The sequence below is a fragment of the Truncatella angustata genome (genome assembly GCF_020726525.1).
Source record: "Truncatella angustata strain MPI-SDFR-AT-0073 chromosome Unknown BKA67scaffold_3, whole genome shotgun sequence".
Taxonomy (NCBI): Eukaryota; Fungi; Ascomycota; class Sordariomycetes; order Amphisphaeriales; family Sporocadaceae; genus Truncatella; species Truncatella angustata.
In genome coordinates, this window is record NW_025763383.1 from 3,353,028 (window position 1) to 3,370,160 (window position 17,133).

A 17,133-nucleotide genomic window follows, 5' to 3' on the forward strand; every position below is an offset into this window, starting at 1 on the left:
TTTCTCGACTGTCGAGTAATTGATATACCATTGTATCCAGTGTGCGGGTCATCCTTGACGTCGTTTATCAGGTCTATATCACCTGCCTTGATATTGTATAGCTTATTTAGCGTTAGGAATAACTAGGAGCGTGTCTACCGTGTTATATCGTGTTGCGCCAAGCCATTCGAACGACCAGGAACAGGGCTTGTGGCGCCTAGTCGGATCTACATGTGATAATAGTGAATATTTTTCTAATCATCATTGAAAACCTTACAAGTATGAAATAACAATAGAACTACTGATTTAAACAGCATCCAGGAATTTCAAAGAATCGTAGAGGTAGGCGTACAGTGAAAACACGAGTATCTGTAATAATGAAAAGCATGAAGAGTACGTTGCCATGTTTTATGTCAAAAGCCCTGTAGACAAGGATTATTGACAGCAAAAGAAGGAAGTTAGTAGGAGCCTTGAAAACAGTTCCAAGCTACGTCTTTTTAGGAATAGAATGGCTAATCAACCGTTTAGTCTATTCCTCAACAAGAACATTGGCAAACATTTCTCAAGGAGGCTGGAAAATTACCCATGTTTTTGAAGAGTAGCATTGCAATAGGGAGCCAGTCCTTCAATAAGCAGCTCGTGAGAGCCGATGTCATATTGTTTTCAGAACGTGATTTTGTGTTCAATACGATAGAGGGTCTTCGTCAAGATGATTTCGATTTATCCAAATTACTTCTCATAGCACCCAAAGGAACTCAAATCAGATCTCAATTTGAAGAGTAGGTGCCATTAGGGAAGGAACATTGGTAGTAGAATCCGCAGTGCGGAAACGAAACTTCAGGCTCCGGTCCATCATCATTCAAGAGGAGGGCCGCAACACCGTGTCTTGGAACGGTGGCTGTCCAGTTGCGAACAGCGATCCCGACATCAGCGTGGCTCCACATATCGTAAACCCTGTATTGCCTCCCTGCACGTAGTGCCCACGATTCCGTCAGATTGAATGACATATCCTGTGTAGTGTCGAGAGTATTGAGGAGCATAATCACGACACCATAGGTGGAGTTACCAGACCAGAATTGCGCAGGATGGTCAGAATCTGATGTGTAATCGGGGTTCAATCCCCAACGGAAAGGCGAGATAGATTGGCCAACATTAGGATCCTGATTAATCCTGATCAAATCTTTGTTTATCAGAATGTCGACCGTTTGACTACTAACATGCGATAGGTCAGTTCCAATAATAAGTGGTGACTTCAATAAGGCCCAAGCAGTGAAATGAGTCTTTGCTTCGTCGTACGTTAGATTACCAACAGGCGTGCCTGTCCCAGTATTCCCAACTTCCAGGATGTCCATATCATTGTGGCCATAGAAGTCTGAGGCCCACCAACTAAAAGAAGCCTGATTGATAATACTTGTTATTGAGGACCACCAGGGTTTGATGTCACCATTGATTCGCCATGATTGGGAGATTTTGGGTCCCCACACAAAGACCTGTTGCCATCCCCATTCACACAGAGAATACTGGAATGGCGGCCGTCCCGTAGAGGCTGCTACTTGGGCAACTGCGTCTGCCATTAATTGATAGCGTCCGAACAGATTTTGCTGGGTGACGTTGTCAAAGGGAATGTAGCAATTGTCGTACTTGAGATAATCGAAACCCCACTCTTGCCAGGTGATCAGGTCTTGCAACTCGTGCCCATAAGATCCAGGATAACCGGCACAGGTCTGATAGCCGTTATCCGAGTATGCAGAGGCACTGATATTCATTGAGTTGATAGTTACTGTGAAGTTCTTCAAGCCATCCGGCCACTTGTCTGGGTCAGCGACGAGAGATCCATCCGTGCTTCGGGCCTTCAATGTGTAGCAATCGTCTAAGATGATGGAGTTGTACCCGGCATCTACCAAGCCAAGTTTAACCATGGCCTCGGCCTGCTGAAGGACAATATCCTGATTGTAATCGCAACCAAAGGCGTTAAAGGTATCGTAGCCCATTTTTGGAAGTCTTCCAACTCCATTATCCAGAGCTTGTGCTGTTCTAAACAGAAAAGCTAACTTGAAATAGTAAGTTTGCATCGTGGATTTTAGCTGCCGAAAATCGAAATGTGGAAATTTCGACGAGTTTCTCCATGATCTGGCGACAAAATCTTCAGATATACCAGAAAGCGGGCGCTCATGCTCCGCGTATCCCGATTGAGATTTCCGCTAGCTCTACATAACTCATTAACATAACTGGGCCACGCTAAAAATGAAAACTAATATTGACGTGACGCGCCTTTTCTGCTCCACCAACAATTACCGGTCAAATCCTAATCCCATGATTTGTGCCGAGTTCACTACCCAGGCTGGTGTTCCGTGAAGTCAAGGAGTACACGTTATATCTTACAACCATGTTCAATAATCTGTGTTCCACTCGTGTTTGGTCAACTCACCCCGACAAAGTTCTGATAGATACTGATCCGACCCTTGCCCAGAAGACTCCCGTCAATCGATGGACTCGATCAATGAATCGACTTCGCGATCACAGCGTGTGGGAAGAGGTTCAGATAGCAGCGAACTCTGGTCGATTATGGTAACAATGCTAGGCATAGCTCTGTGCATGATGTTGCGGGTTGGGTCGGTTTCCCTTAGCGTGAAGCGCATTTTGTGCTGCCGCAGGGCCGCTGCCTATACAGTTATGCACTGTGATATCGGTAGCTCTCTTTCCCGATAAAGTTATGACTTACAAGTTGGTGGGCGACTTCGCAGCGCATTATTTGCATATCTATGTGTCTCGATTTATTCGTGGTCCCGGGATAGCATCATCCGGTATCAAACATTTATTTCGCTTCACGTTGTGGTCTCACGAATGTCCGGCTCACTAGTTTTTGAATCAAAAGGTGCATCCAAAACTCGAGACAGCGTATTCATTTTTCATCATACTACAATATTTTAGCTTGCGATGGCTTCTTTCATAGAGACTCTCCTGGTTGGCAGTTCGCTTTTCCGGGCTTTAGCCGTTTTCTGCCTTCCCACTTTCATATTTCTTGTCGTTTTCTTTTACCGGAATGATCCAACAAGAGCTTTATATCCTACATTGAATGACCGGGGCCCATTTGAGTTCTCCGACGTGCGCTCGAAGAAGAATTTCGTTCTCAGAGGCCGTCAACTACTCCGTGAGGGCCTCGACAAGTTTGGTGGCAGGCCGTTCAGAATCCTTACTGATCATGGTCCTACCGTAATATTGCCCCCTTCGTATATACAGGAGCTCCGCAACCTCGACAATCTTAGTCACGTTCGGGCTATTGCTCAAGTTTGTTTATTCCTTTACTTTCTACGCTAGGCGCAGACTAATTCTATCCAGATTGTCGATGCCAAGGCTCCAGGTTTTGAGGCATTCTACGAGCTGGCCTACGGGGGGAATATAATTCAGGACGTCGTCAAAGCAAAGATCACACCAGCACTGAGTATGCTTAAAACCTGTATTGCGATGTAGGCATCTTTTATATGCTGACCACCATAATGCCTACAGATTTCGTATCGGCACCGCTCTCTGTTGAGACGTCTATGACTCTCGAGCATTATTTCACCAACAAGAAAGGTAGGTCCAATATGGAAATGATAACCTACCAAGTGAAGCAGGGAGCTAAGCTTTTACGCAGAATGGCATGCTATCCCTTTACATTCGGTTCTCCTCCAGGCTGTAGCCCGCGTATCTTCCCGCCTATTCCTCGGCGACGAGCTCTGTCGCGATCCAGATTGGCTTCGCATCACTACCACATATACCCACCATATAACGAAGGCGGCACTCGAACTAAAGCGTTGGCCGGCGTTCTTACGGCCAGTTGTCATTCGAATTCTCCCGCATGGCCGCGCACTGATCGGTCTGGTCCACGAAGCTGAAAGAGTGATGGGAGACGTACTCCAGAAGCGTCAGGCGCTTAAGGCTGTCGGAGAATCGCCCGAGTATACGGATTCCATCGAGTGGTTCGATCAGGTCGCCAACAGCCGCAGGTATAATCCTGTTCATGTGCAGCTGACCTTATCTTTTGTTGCCATTCACACAACCGCCGATTTGCTTACTCAAGTCATGTTTGACCTTGCCCAGCATCCCGAGTACATTGAGCCTCTGCGGCAAGAAGCTATCAAAGTTCTTGGAGAGCAAGGATGGAGGAAGCAATCCCTGTATAATCTTAAGTTAATGGATAGTGTCTTGAAAGAAGTTCAGAGACTGAGGCCGATCAACGATAGTACGTAAAATCTATCCCTCATACAGGTAACAAACTAACATGCCATGAATTAGCGTCTCTCCAACGACTAGCTTTGAAGGATGTTACGCTTGCGGACGGCATGAAGCTTCCTCGCGGCACTCTGCTAGCCGTTGCCTCAACACGCCACTGGGACCCTAAGGTCTACCATGAGCCCGAAAGGTTTGACGGATATCGTTTTTACAAACTTCGAGAGGAAAAGGGCAGAGAAAATACTTCACAGTTTGTCTCGACCAGCCAGGACCATCTTGGTTTCGGACACGGTGAGCATGCGTGCCCCGGCCGCTTCTTTGCCTCCAACGAGATTAAGATCATATTGTGTCATATTCTCTTGAAGTACGACTGGAGGTTGATCAAAGGTGAAGAGCCAGAGATCATCGTCCATGGTTTCAATTTGATTGCGGATCCCAAGACAAGGCTCGAGATCCGCAGACGAGAGGAAGAAATGATTATTGACAATCTGTAAAGGGATGAACGCTCTGGTGCCTCTAGCCCTAGTAGTGAAGACAACTGTATACATGAAAAGGACTTGGACTACGACCTCGTCGCCCAGCTCAGGCCGGAGGAACCACATAAGAAGCTAAGACGGGCTCATCGGTGATTCAAAGTTTTGTATACTAGTCTAGAGTATTATCCTATCTAAGAAAGAGCTGAAAGGTTATTCCTGACTAATAAACCCGAAGCTCTTAAAGCCATAAGTTTGAGCAAGATGACACTAATCGCCCTTCCAGTTTTTAGAGAGCCTAGTCATCTAATCTCCACCATCAAATCGCCAACAAATGCGGGGCCTTTCTCAAAATTCTTTCATCCATCGTGAGTTGCCGTCAACAAAGATCATCGCGCCATTGTCTTAGGTAAAGGTAGCACAGCCCCTTTCCGATGTAATTAGTGAATCTTAAAAACATTGTGTTCTGATTTGGTTTCCACCACGGTTCATTATCTTCAAATTATCGAATTCCATACCGTGCGCAACATGTTCCATTCCTCGACTGAGTCGAGGACGGCCTTAAGGATGGTGCTCAAGAATTCGCGATGGGCATAATTGTGGAGATGCAGGGCCCCAACAGAAATACACGGGGCATCTGGGCCCTATTCATTGAATTATAACATTGCCTCTAAGTGTTTATGGCGCTTGAGAGCATGATCAAAATCAGAATAGGCCTTGGTATCTTCACGGGCGTACGCATCATAAAGTCCGGCAACACCCCGCGCCGCGGCCGGAAGCTGCTGTTGCCAGGAATTCCAATTCCAGCCAATATCTTCGACTCGACCGGTGGCAAAGTCATGCACCACGATTTTGATTGGCATAGAGGCGATCGTGCGTGGTGTCGTGCCCCCTTCGGCTGTAAACTTGATCTCGCCGTGTTCTCCGTTGATGGTCCAAGTCACATGGGGCTCACCAGGGAATGGTTGACCTCGGCGGAAATTGACGAGCAGTGAAGCACCTTCTTGAATGAATCCATTGCCTTTCAACGTGGCGGTGACAAAAGCAATGTCCGGCACATCTGACTTGACGGTCTCAATGACTGTGCCCGTCTCTGAAGAGACAAGCCCTACCTCGAGCCGCTGCAGCTGACACTGGCTACGGATATCTTGGGCATCCCCAAGAACATGCTGCAGGAATTCCCATACTAAGGAGTGTCAGTATAGCAAGTATGGATTCGTAACAATCGCAAGAAGGAAAACGTACGGTGGCCGAAACCAATCGTGATCGCATTACCTCCCACTTCCAGATTCGTAAAGTATCTTAGAGACTCGGGCATAGTGTCCCGATCACTGGTGCCTCCCCTCGCCCTCACCTCAGAGCTGAGCACCTTTCCTATGCGGCCACATTTCAGAATATCTTGCACTGTATCAATGAAGGGCGCGGTGGGCCCTTGTAAGCCGATCACAGACTTGACCCCCTGCTCTCCAGCCAACTCAGCCAGCTCGCGGACCTGCGAGATGTTTGATGCTAGAGGCCATTCGACGAAGACGGCTTTGCCGGCGGCGATGCTCGGCTTGATCGTCTCATAATGCTTGTCAACGCAGGTGCTGCACACTACGAAGTCGACGTTAGCATCCTGAGCCAAATCATTGGGACTTCCGTAGGCTCGAGTGTCGGCTGGCAGCTGGAATTTCTCAATTGCTGAACGCGCTGACTCGACGCTCGAGTTGCAGAGGGCCACAATTTTGTACTGGGCCTGGCCGCGCGGAGAAATGAGATAGGGCAGGTGAGCGGCGCCAGCCCAGCTGCCAAGGTTAGTGGCAGACAAGCCGATGATTCCGAGCCGGATCGGAGCCATATTTCTAGGGAATGGGAAGAAGAAGAAGAAGAAGAAGAAGAGAAAATTGGCTCAACTCAGAATCGACATAATCTTAACAAACAACTTTATCTGCGGGCGTTTGGTCGATCTAATGTGTAACTGTTCCTCGAAGAGTTCCCTACCCGCATCCCAGACTCGAATTAAACTAATTGACTCGTGAGAGAAAGGACGGAAGAATATGGACCGGGCCGAAATTTGAGTGGTATGCTGGACGTAGGTGATAATGAAACCCACAATCCTCATCCTCATCTTGGTTAATATAGCGCGTCAGTCGATTGCAGTAGCGCCAAAAGCTAACGCAGCAGTACACCAGAGATCAATTGATGTTGCAACTACTACTACTACTACTACCAATGGTGCAATCATAATGTATACCCTGTTGAAAGAGTTTGGAGACGGGGCGTGATGTTTGATTTACAGCTCATTTAGTCGTAGTCCAGCTTCGGGGCGTAGGAATAAGTTTGTCGTCGAGCAAACCATCTATTGCAGAAAATAAAACCAGTCACCTGCTACATCCCCAGGGCTAGTTCCTCGAGGTAACCACAAAAGGCTCGGAGCTGAAAGTCCCCATGAGCTCTGTACAATGTCCTTGGGACTTGCAGTATCCGAATTTCACCAACTCTGTCTGTTTGCACCAGAAGTCGTTCCCCGACATAGAATAAGACAGCAGTCTCTGAATAGGTTTTCAAGTCTCTCTCAGCCTAAAAGCTTTCCACCTTTTCTATAGAAGTAACCTCGCCCGAAATCAAGGACAGCACTATGTCTAGCCTTATCATATACGTGGTCAGGCAGCTTAGGAAACAACAAGAAGCCAAGGCCCGTCAAGCGGATACATAGCATATACCTAACTACGGTTCTGCCTACGGGCTTGTCGCCCTAGGGCGCGATATATCTTAAGCCCCTACTCGTCATTCGTCTCTCTCGCCGTCCCCTCGGTGGCACCATCGCGCTTACAGTCATGTCTACTGTGTTTAATGACAAGAGCGGGCCTGATAATAGTAATTCAAAGACCGGTATTATGTACGTTTTCGTCGCTCTGATTCTTGTTATGTGGTTCTGCTTATTTTTACCAGTTTCCTGGGCAATGCGTGGATACTCGATGACATGGAGCATGAAATAGTGTACGGCATTTGTTTCTGGAGTTTGGTCACGGGAAAGAAGTTGAATAGAAAGAAAAGGTCTCGTGGATATGCTAGTACATACTGGATTTGCAGAGCAAGTTCAGGTGGCACAGGTACGAGTACTGGAGCTTTCGGCAATTTTTTCATGTCAGATGATAGCACTTGTGCGCATATAGCTATGTAATTCGTTATTGCGAGTATCTCTAGGTCTATTGTCGACAGGAATCTTATAGTTATGGCACTTTCAAATCCTTGAAAGCATCTTAGAAGGAGCAAGACTCAATTTGTTAACGTAATTAAACTTAATGCTTATAGTGAAGCCCCGGGACTGCCATTCAAGATAAAGACTCCATTATTCCGTCACTTCACACATAGTTGGCTCCCGACCAAGGTCCTTTTGCGTCCATTTGCATTCCCCTCGCATGGTCCTCCAAGAGTTAGTAGACTCCAATAGCTCATAACAGTCTTGGATCAGCCAAGGCCACTTGGATGCAAAAGCCTCGGTGACCTCCCAGCCTCGTGGGTCCCACGGCTCACCCCAGGCAATTATACCCCCGTAGTTGCTGCCAGCCACTTTCTGAAACCCTCTTAAGTCGCGACAGAGCTCTTTCTTGTCATATGATGACTCGTCATGGAGCAGCAGGTTATCACGAACCTTGGACCACGGTAAGATGTCAATCCACGGGTGATGAGCCACAGTGAGTTGGAACTGGGTCGGCCTCAAGCTTGAGGGCATTGAAGTGTCCGAAGTGAGGCCACCGTTGTTTGGAGCTATGAATGGGGATCGGGAATCTGGCGCCATGAACTCTCGAGTAATACCCAATGCTCTGGCGTTCACCACGAGTGCCCTGGTGCTGTTGAACTGAATAAGGCTGAGTAACATGTCTGCTCGTGGTGAGCAGGATAATCTCTGCTGTACTCTGGCGATAAAATAAAGCATGAACCTTTCGGTGCGCTCATGGTCGGGCTCACAGGCCGTAAACGATTCGAGCGTTAGAGGTTCATTGTATGGCGTCAATTGCATTACGTGACTGGCCGGACTACGTGGGATTGTTTGATGCTGAATGGAAGACTCAATATAGAACGTCCCATTCAAGCCCAGAAGACCCAGCGTATGGCAGGTCTCTTCTGGCGGCTGGCACGTGAGTTTCGTTTTCTCCTTTCTACGCCGACCTGCTCCGCACCGAATGCATTGCCACAGTCAGCAAAACGCCTGTCGGATGGAATGCGGATGGAATAAATGGAGAACTAACGCAACTTCCTCTGATGGATCCTATCCTGCAGCTTTTTTCTGGTTTTCGGATTGCTGATACCCGTCCAATCATCTCCGAGATCCCCGTCGATTTGCTGGGGCATAAGCTGGATTGGGATAGAGCGGATGGCAATTGCCTGGCCTATTGGCTCAGGCGGAGGGTCCCAGTGAGGCAATGGAACTGGCGAAGTCGACATGTCGTGGATTTGCAACCTACTGATGCAAAAACAAAAATCTGGAAGGCGGTGGAGTCTTGGCTTAAAGTAGCCGCTCCAGTTTACATACGTATAAGTAATCCAGATGTGTGGCGAAGCGCGCCAAGACGGTCTTGTCCTAGCTCAGAAGATTGACTTTCAGTCAATAGCGAAAGGTTTCCCCTAGACCAAAGTTTAGCAAAAGTGGATAAAAGCTAATGCAGCTGGCTGCTGACATCCACTTGATATTCCTTCATGAGGTGAAGGTACGCTTCCACAATCTCCTCCGCCATACCAGTCTTGCCCGCCGTCATATACTTCTGCATCTCGTACGAGACTCGACGTTATAGGCTGCGATAACTCCTGCCGGTGGAAACGGAGATACGCAACATGGGCACTAATGCATGACGTTCCTCGTATCTCAACATGGTGGAAATTTCTCGCTCTTCCATTTAGCCCGGAATAGTCAATTGAGTCTCGTACTATAAATGACTTCGGCAGTTTTCTTGCAATGCCAGTCAAATTCGCAGCTCCTTCATCACTCTAGATAAACCTGCACCTTCATAAATCATTCAGAATGACTAGCACTGTGAAAAACGAAGCTGCCTGGATCAAATCCGCCTCCCAATACCCTTTGGTTATCGAGGAGGGTCAGCTGCCCAAAGCAGGTCCGGGAGAGATTGTCATCAAGAATGCTGCAGTATCTATCGTAGGTACCATCACCAAATATCACTTGGAATCATCTTCTGACGTGGAGGTCTATTGCAGAACCCAATTGATTGGAAAATCCAGTATGTTGTCAAGTTCTTCACAAGCCACTATATGCTGTCTCAGGTTCTTACGTGAACTAGAGCCTATGGATTCTATTTCTCTAAGTACCCACACATCTTGGGTACCGATGTGGCTGGTCACGTAGAAATGGTCGGGTCCGGCGTCACTCGCCTCGCGAAAGGCGATCGAGTCATTGCGTAGGTTTCGATCCCTCTATGCACCGTGGCAACCTAACCCACGTTACTTACATTCACCATGACTACAGCCACTGCCATGGCCTACATACGAAGAACCCTGCCAATGGCGGCTTCCAGAACTACACCGTGGCTACGGATGCGCTGATCTCCCCGATCCCTGACTCCCTAAGCTTCGAGCAGGCTGTTGTCCTCCCTCTCGCCCTCTCGACTGCTTGCGCCGGTCTTTATCCAAAGCACTTGCTGAACCTTCCATTGCCGTCTGTCATCAAGCCCGAAAAGACAGGCAAGACAATCTTAATCTGGGGTGGTGCTTCCTCCGTCGGAGCGACTGCCATCCAGCTTGCAACGTTTTCGGGCGTGAGAGTGGTTACCACAGCATCTGCCGCTAATCACAGTTTCGTCAAATCACTTGGTGCTGACGCTGTCTTTGACTACAAGTCGTCCACGGTCATCGAGGACGTTACCCACGCCCTTACCGGGACTGACTTTGCCGGCGTCTACGATGCCGTAAGCATGGATTCTAGTTTCGATGCCGTAGCCTCTATCTTGGACAACCTTGGCCACAAGCAACCCGTGGCCACAGTCCTACCTGGAAACAAGAATATTGAGCGTTACAATGCTGAGTATGGTGAGTTTTCCTAAAGTCTAGATCACCCCATTGAAGAAGACAGCCTAATAATGATTTACAGTGCTTGCCTTTGCCACTATCCAGGAACCTCATCAGTATATCGGCGTATGGATCTGGAAGACCTTCATCTTTCAAGCACTAGCCAACGGATCATTCCAGGCCAAACCTGATCCTCTCGTAGCTGGCCACGGCGTGAGGGATATCCAGAAGGCGCTTGATCTACAGCGAGAGGGTGTTTCCGCCAAGAAGGTCGTGGTCACCTTCTAGAGCGATGCATTATAAATCCATAGCTGTCACTGCAAAGCATTGCCAATAAAAACATTGTTTGCATAGCAAGCCAGTTATTTCAAATTTTATGACCGCCACTACGATGAACAGACGCCTAAAGTTTCTACTATCTAGCTTCTAGCTAGATTGATCTACCATTTCCACTTTGGTCATTTTGGTCATATTCGATTTCGCGCGGGGATATCATCAGCGCAGTCACTATTAGTAGCAGAGCAATGAATCCGATCGTCTCACCATGCATGGAGACATGGCAAGTTCACTTTTGTCATGATGGTGTGTTACCTACCTAGGTTAGAAGTAATTGCCAGCGGCACCAGCCGAAGCATCCACTTTTTGCTTGCGGCGGGCTGGCGAAGTTCAAACGCTCGACTAAGGTAACCTAACCTTAGACTAATGCAAGTTACTGACGCGCTAATTTCATGCAACCTACTGACGAACCCCCCCCCCCCCGTCCCGGTCCTGTGTCATTATAGGTCATGGCACCGTTGTTCTCTGTTTCGAGACTAATGCGAGGCACTGACGTCCTATGTTCTCATACCAGTGTCCAGTTGGAATTCTAGTTCGTGGTGACCCCGTGGGTGGAAACGAGGACGCTTAGAAATCAACGAATTGTACAAGTACAGCAGGCATGCAGGGATCATTGGGAAGAGATATTCGAAAATCTAAGAATATATGACGATGGGGCTAGCGATGGAGCCTCAGTCTGTATGCTGCTGACTGACCGAGAGAGCAATTACGACGTGGGGCGAGGATGCTATAGAATTCTGCCGCAGCTGACTGCCGAAAACAAGTCAAGCATTACGATAGATTTTTGGGCTTAAGAGATCCCGTGCAGTCTGCCGGCTCCTAATTGAGCTTTTACTTTTTACTTATCAACTTGTCCAACGAATGATCCGTCAAAATGAGCTCCCTAGGTACTATTTGGACCTACCCGTCCAACCCCAGAGCGATGAAGGTACAATCTTGATCTACCCCATAATGGCTATACTCATCCATGAATCACGTCCTTTCGCTAATAATCACCTCACCAGATCGAAGCCGCTGCAGCCATGAATGGTCGGACGGTCGAATATGCCCCCAATTTTGTCATGCAAAAGACCAATAAAACGCCCGAGTTCCTTGCCGACTTTCCTCTGGCGCGCGTTCCGACCTTCAAGTCAGCTGGGGGTCTCACACTCTACGAATCAGACGCCATCGCCCTGTATGCCGCTGAGAGTGGCGGGGCATGTGAGCAGCTTCTGGGTACGAGTGTCGATGAGCGCGCCGTCGTTCGTCAATGGATCGGATTTGCCGACCACGAACTGTTCGGACCGCTCACGACCCTGATCCTGTGGCGATATGGAATGGGTCATTTTGATGAAAACGCCGAGAAAATTGCGCTGCAGCACCTGGTTTCCTCGCTCGACGTGGTGGAGAGACAGCTGCAGGGTACGCAGTATATCGCTTCCGAGAAACTAAGTCTGGCAGACCTTTCGATGGCGGCGGCGATGTACTGGGGTTTCGGCCAGGTCGTGGACAGGAAATTGAGGGGCAGATATACCCGGACCACGGAGTGGTACCTCCGAGTGATCCAGGACAAGCGCATTAATTCTGCTTTTGGGGAGGGAGATTTTATTGAGATCAGAAAGGAGCGCCCTTGAGTATCACTTGAGAGGTTAAACAAATATTACAGAGTATTAACTTGTATTCAAAAATAAATGAGAACATCACTTCTCAGCATGTTGAGTGATTCTAGTATATTGCTCAAAGTTACTAGTGCTATAGTATTAAGGACCGGCCGCGAGTTTAGAAATTGAGGAAGTTCCATCGAGCCGTAAACTTCTGGTTACCACCTGATGGGAATTTGCAGCTACGTTTTTCGCTTCTGGGCCCTCGTTACTCATTTAATCTCCGAGTTATGGAGGAAGCTGATAGATTTCACATATATTACTTGCCCATGTCCCCTAGAGGACCGTAAATCCAGTTCCGTTAACTCCGTATAACGGGACAAGAAAGTAGAAAATTTTTCGACTGCTAGTTCGCCTCTAGCCATATATAAATACGTTGTACCATAGTCAGTAAATCCCCCACCACCTTTTTTTCACGATACGCTACATCTGTCTCAACAAGTAATTTCAATCGCGGTTCACTGTCACCTGACCCGTCGATTCTACTATCAAATCCATTGTATTCATTTTGCAGTTTACTTCTCTGTTCATCATGACTATTGTCGTGGGAATCGCTGGTCTCACTGGCAAGTTCGCCCAATGCGTAGCGAAGGAACTCCACGCATATCCCGGGGTGAAACTCAAGGGCTTCTGCCGGAGCCAACAAAAGCTCCCGCAAGCGGCGCTGAAAATGTACGATATTGAAGTCGTCCAGGGTGATTTTGACAACGTGGCAGCTGTCGAGAAATTCGTGCGAGGCACCAATATCGTTGTTTGCTGCTATTTTGGCGAGCCAGACTTGATGATTCGGGGCCAGAAGATCTTGGTGGACGCGTGCTCCAAGTTCGACGTCCCGCGCTTCGTACCTAGCGACTTCGCCGTCGACTATACCAAGATACCTGTTGGCATGCTGTTCCCCAAGGAGTCGGCCAAGATCATCAAGGAGTACCTAGTAGAGAAGGGGGTTGCCGGTGTGCATGTTCTTGTCGGTGCGCTGACAGAGACGTTTTGGAGCGAGTACTTCCAGGTTTTTGACACCAAGACTCAAACAATTAGGTACTGGGAAACGGGTGATGAGAAGTGGGAGCTCACAACCTACGAGACTGCTGCGGCTTATACTGCGGCACTCGTGGTTGATCAGAATGCATCGGGTGTTTTCCGATGTAAGTTTGAATTTGATTCTCCAAGATACTGTGTTCCAGAAAGAAACACGATGCGGTAGGCTAACAAGAGGACAAGTTCGAGGAGATTGCAAGAGCATCTTAGAAATACGGGAACTGTACCAGCGTGTCTACGGATCCAGTCTCCCCCTGCAACGGTTAGGGTCTCTCGACGAACTATATCACACTGTCAACCGGGAGTTCGAAAAAGATCCCAACAATGCTATGGCATGGGCCCCTGGGTAGGCTTCCCTTGATGTTTCTTCGCTATGGTTTTTCCTGCCAGACAATTATTTTCGTCACCGCATGAACTGACGTAATTTCATACCTAGATGCTTCTCCTACTGGTGTATAAACGGCATTGCCTACCTCGGCGAGGACCTCGACAATCACAAGTTCCCCCACATCAAGCCAGTCGATATGGAGAGTTTCTTGAGGGCTCATGAGAAGGAGAGGGTCCCTGTTGCATTTCTGTCACTGGGATTCTAGGTTGCTTGATGTTTTTAAGTGCGCTGCCTGTGGGTTTGAAGTGAGGATACAAGGAAACACTACAATGAGGCTGATAGCTCACTTGGGTCGGTTGTGATGAAAGACTGCCTGATATGGCTTTCTCGTTACGTAAGGTTGTCTACAGCCCAGTTTGCTTGAATTCCGTTGTTTTGTCTTTAGGATTGAGCGTCGCTTTTGGAAATTGCATTCACAGCGACTGGTAGAGAAAGCAATTTTTAAACAATATGCATAATCTTACCGTGCCAACCCCTAGTGTCGTATTAGAAGATAGCTACTGAAACCAGCATGCCTGACGGACGCGAACAGAGATTCTTGCAAATATGGGAGTTCGTCATGTACTAATTTGGTACTGTATTGATTGGGTCTCCGGTTGGTGCGTACTTGCATGTGGCTCATCATCACCCGTAGGGGCGGGGGGGCCGCAGCGATTCTTTGAAAAGGGGTTGGCGTAGGAGATGGGTGCACTAAATAAGGACACGAATAGAACCATCAATCAATCCTAGATACACCTCTGACCTCTTGTTCTCACAAGTAGTACTGGACAAACAAAATAAAGCGGAAAGAAGCGCGTGTTTACACTCCTGCTGCATGCGTATTGTGGGCTTCACGTTGATTGGCTATTGCTGATTGTGCTCCCAATTACAACAAGTGGATAGCTCTTGATGGTGAGTAGGGTGTGTAGTGGTTGTGTCTGATTGGCAGTGATCCAGCAAGACCTAGAACTGCTTAGATGATTTCTTCACTTATTTGTGCTTATCTAGAATGGACCCTTCGGCTCATAAGTTGCGTTATCTTCCGGTACGCCATTGCAGTGTTAGTCAGTCACACAGCGGGGACCAAAGCAGAAACCTGCATCGTGCGGCTGAGGCCTTTATGGAGCACCTTAGGCTTGGGCCGCCTCGTTGCGAATGAGCACCAACGCCCATTCAACCAAAATGTGCTTGACCCGTTTTTACAATTCATGGGAAATATGGGAATCAATGTGACGATCTGCTTTAAGTTTCATTACATCAATACATCAATTAACCTGCACCCATGCCGTACACTTCTATCTTCAGCATGAACTACACGTGGAATCCAACAATATGCACCTTTCTCTTTCGTCTGCCCAAGACGACGAGCAGATGCACTGCATATGCTCTGTTCATACAATCCTTGCCTGTCCACGAAGCCAATCTCGCTGTCAAAAGAGATTTGGTTATGACATTACCGACAGCGAAAGCTACGGGTCTGAAGCCATCACGCACCTGATCATCCGTTACCGCTTGTACAAAAGTGATTGACCGAAATCTAGGCCAAGGCCCTGATATTCTTCGCGTATTCCAAACATAGACTGTTACTAAGCGTTATGGTCTCAAGCTAGGCAATGGTTTGTTGATTATATGGAGAATCAAGACCATGCTCTTTACCGGGGGGCAATTGCAGAATTCCGAGCACACCGACCCATCTTATTTCTGTGTCTGAGAACGGACGATCTCTTCGCCTCTGCGCCACAAAAGACATGAAAAACAGCGACTCTATCAAGTATCTGGCGCACACCCATTGTTGTAAAAGCAATCCATGCCCTTGTTACAACGCGTGATAACTTGGAGGCACTCTCAGAGAACATGACGAAGACCTTTCAGCACGCCATAATAGCTACGCGCCGGGTGCGATATCAGTTTATCTGGTTAGCTCACTTTGCATAACTCAAAACGACAAGGAGACTGGGCAATGGAAGCTTCTCTCATGGTATCTGTCTATTCTGGATGTAATCTGAACTTCGTCGCCGCTGATGCACAGGACGAATCATTCGGCTGTTTCATTGATCGCAGTGAATCCTGCTAGCTCACAGCCATACATTTCAAGAGAACTGTATCTGAATGTCAACCAGGTAGTCACAACTACTTGTCACACGAATGAATTGTGAGGCGGGGGTGGTGCTTTCAAGAGACTCCTCTAGCCCTGAGAAGCCTCTACTTTTGCAAGTAGCAGTTGTTTTGGGAATGGCGAGAACTCCAGGGTAATAAATCAAGCCTCACGGCGGTGACTTGGAATGCAGCACCACTGCGGGTTTCAATTGTACAATGGAGCGAATCAAAAGCAGCCGAACACATGGCTAAACAATGGCCAAGCATTCGTTTACTCGCAAACTGAAGTATCATATCCAAAAGACAAATTGATTGCCATCTACGGTGTAGCCCATCTATTTGCTAGAGCCAATAGTGTTGGATACCTCAACCAAGTTCCACCCTACGACAGCGGTTATGTTGCGGGACTGAGGCGTAATAGCCTGGAATGGCACCTTCTTTGGCACGTGCGTCGGTCTGCGAGGAGACCAAAAATTGAAGCTCTTGCGGCTTTGTCCTGGTCGTGGGAATCTCTTAATGGCGCTGTCAGAAGCAGGTTACTCCTCACTTATTCCTGACTAGTGATGCAAGGAGCTTCGTCATTCGAGATGAGTTCGGAACAATTCGATGTGGTGTCTGCCCCAAAACAAACGGTACTTTTGGAGAAGTCAATGGAGGATACCTCTGTGTCAGATGCACAATCCCAGAACGAATGAAAGCATATTTTAGAGTAAGACAGGCTGATATCAGCAATATACGCTGGGGTGAAGTATACCACAACCATTCTGATGAGCAATTATCGGCATATTTGATGATTCCTATCTGGAACAACATCCAGGGCACTTGCGGAATCATTCTTTCGCACGAAAGATTACGGATAACTATCGGAGGGTTGGCATATATTACGATCGGGTTTCAAGGTCAAATCTCGAGGGTGTCTATTCTATAGGTCGAGAAGTGTATACATGCAATACTGCGAGTGGGCCCATGCAATACCTCCCGCCAAGTC

The 17,133-nt window shown here is 47.8% G+C and overlaps 7 protein-coding genes across 7 annotated transcripts; 4 read left to right on the forward strand and 3 right to left on the reverse strand.

Annotated features, from left to right (window-relative positions):
• Positions 1-468: 468 nt before the first annotated feature.
• BKA67DRAFT_562233 (alpha-galactosidase) lies at positions 469-2,111 on the reverse strand. The gene has a single exon (XM_046102585.1). It carries the CDS (start codon positions 2,049-2,051, stop codon positions 747-749), a length of 1,305 nt encoding a protein of 434 aa, XP_045960206.1. The 5' UTR covers positions 2,052-2,111; the 3' UTR covers positions 469-746.
• Positions 2,112-2,802: 691 nt separating this feature from the next.
• BKA67DRAFT_252465 (cytochrome P450) lies at positions 2,803-4,813 on the forward strand. Its single transcript, XM_046095754.1, has 5 exons — positions 2,803-3,267; positions 3,319-3,421; positions 3,487-3,555; positions 3,617-4,204; positions 4,258-4,813. The coding sequence occupies exons 1-5, from the start codon at positions 2,917-2,919 to the stop codon at positions 4,686-4,688; spliced, it is 1,542 nt and encodes a 513-aa protein (XP_045960207.1). The 5' UTR covers positions 2,803-2,916; the 3' UTR covers positions 4,689-4,813.
• Positions 4,814-5,323: 510 nt separating this feature from the next.
• Positions 5,324-6,507, reverse strand: BKA67DRAFT_534850 (uncharacterized protein; the record flags this gene model as incomplete). Its single annotated transcript, XM_046099926.1, has 2 exons — positions 5,324-5,853; positions 5,913-6,507. 2 exons carry the CDS (start codon positions 6,505-6,507, stop codon positions 5,324-5,326), a joined length of 1,125 nt encoding a protein of 374 aa, XP_045960208.1.
• Positions 6,508-7,912: 1,405 nt separating this feature from the next.
• Positions 7,913-9,169, reverse strand: BKA67DRAFT_562236 (uncharacterized protein). The gene is made up of 2 exons (XM_046102586.1): positions 8,903-9,169; positions 7,913-8,822 (listed from the first exon to the last, which is right to left on the reverse strand). The coding sequence occupies exons 1-2, from the start codon at positions 9,096-9,098 to the stop codon at positions 8,002-8,004; spliced, it is 1,017 nt and encodes a 338-aa protein (XP_045960209.1). The 5' UTR covers positions 9,099-9,169; the 3' UTR covers positions 7,913-8,001.
• Positions 9,170-9,338: 169 nt separating this feature from the next.
• Positions 9,339-11,030, forward strand: BKA67DRAFT_562237 (chaperonin 10-like protein). Its single transcript, XM_046102587.1, has 5 exons — positions 9,339-9,804; positions 9,864-9,886; positions 9,947-10,063; positions 10,132-10,691; positions 10,753-11,030. The coding sequence occupies exons 1-5, from the start codon at positions 9,673-9,675 to the stop codon at positions 10,956-10,958; spliced, it is 1,038 nt and encodes a 345-aa protein (XP_045960210.1). The 5' UTR covers positions 9,339-9,672; the 3' UTR covers positions 10,959-11,030.
• A 407-nt stretch (positions 11,031-11,437) lies between these two features.
• BKA67DRAFT_675954 (glutathione S-transferase) lies at positions 11,438-12,651 on the forward strand. Its single transcript, XM_046108793.1, has 2 exons — positions 11,438-11,934; positions 12,011-12,651. Exons 1-2 carry the CDS (start codon positions 11,881-11,883, stop codon positions 12,617-12,619), a joined length of 663 nt encoding a protein of 220 aa, XP_045960211.1. The 5' UTR covers positions 11,438-11,880; the 3' UTR covers positions 12,620-12,651.
• A 527-nt stretch (positions 12,652-13,178) lies between these two features.
• Positions 13,179-14,274, forward strand: BKA67DRAFT_516524 (uncharacterized protein; the record flags this gene model as incomplete). The annotated part of the gene is made up of 4 exons (XM_046097819.1): positions 13,179-13,487; positions 13,572-13,788; positions 13,865-14,027; positions 14,118-14,274. 4 exons carry the CDS (start codon positions 13,179-13,181, stop codon positions 14,272-14,274), a joined length of 846 nt encoding a protein of 281 aa, XP_045960212.1.
• Between the last annotated feature and the right edge of the window lie 2,859 nt (positions 14,275-17,133).

Bases quoted from the DNA above. Each gene is read 5' to 3' on its own strand.
- BKA67DRAFT_562233 (XM_046102585.1), bottom strand. From the start codon at position 2,051: ATGCAAACTTACTATTTCAAGTTAGCTTTTCTGTTTAGAACAGCACAA.
- BKA67DRAFT_252465 (XM_046095754.1), top strand. From the start codon at position 2,917: ATGGCTTCTTTCATAGAGACTCTCCTGGTTGGCAGTTCGCTTTTCCGG. The intron at 3,268-3,318 runs GTTTGTTTATTC...AATTCTATCCAG, and splicing joins ACGTTCGGGCTATTGCTCAA to ATTGTCGATGCCAAGGCTCC. The intron at 3,422-3,486 runs GTATGCTTAAAA...TAATGCCTACAG, and splicing joins AAAGATCACACCAGCACTGA to ATTTCGTATCGGCACCGCTC.
- BKA67DRAFT_562236 (XM_046102586.1), bottom strand. From the start codon at position 9,098: ATGTCGACTTCGCCAGTTCCATTGCCTCACTGGGACCCTCCGCCTGAG. The intron at 8,823-8,902 runs GTTAGTTCTCCA...GGTGCGGAGCAG, and splicing joins GATCCATCAGAGGAAGTTGC to GTCGGCGTAGAAAGGAGAAA.
- BKA67DRAFT_562237 (XM_046102587.1), top strand. From the start codon at position 9,673: ATGACTAGCACTGTGAAAAACGAAGCTGCCTGGATCAAATCCGCCTCC. The intron at 9,805-9,863 runs GTAGGTACCATC...GGTCTATTGCAG, and splicing joins AGAATGCTGCAGTATCTATC to AACCCAATTGATTGGAAAAT. The intron at 10,692-10,752 runs GTGAGTTTTCCT...AATGATTTACAG, and splicing joins GCGTTACAATGCTGAGTATG to TGCTTGCCTTTGCCACTATC.
- BKA67DRAFT_675954 (XM_046108793.1), top strand. From the start codon at position 11,881: ATGAGCTCCCTAGGTACTATTTGGACCTACCCGTCCAACCCCAGAGCG. The intron at 11,935-12,010 runs GTACAATCTTGA...TCACCTCACCAG, and splicing joins CCAACCCCAGAGCGATGAAG to ATCGAAGCCGCTGCAGCCAT.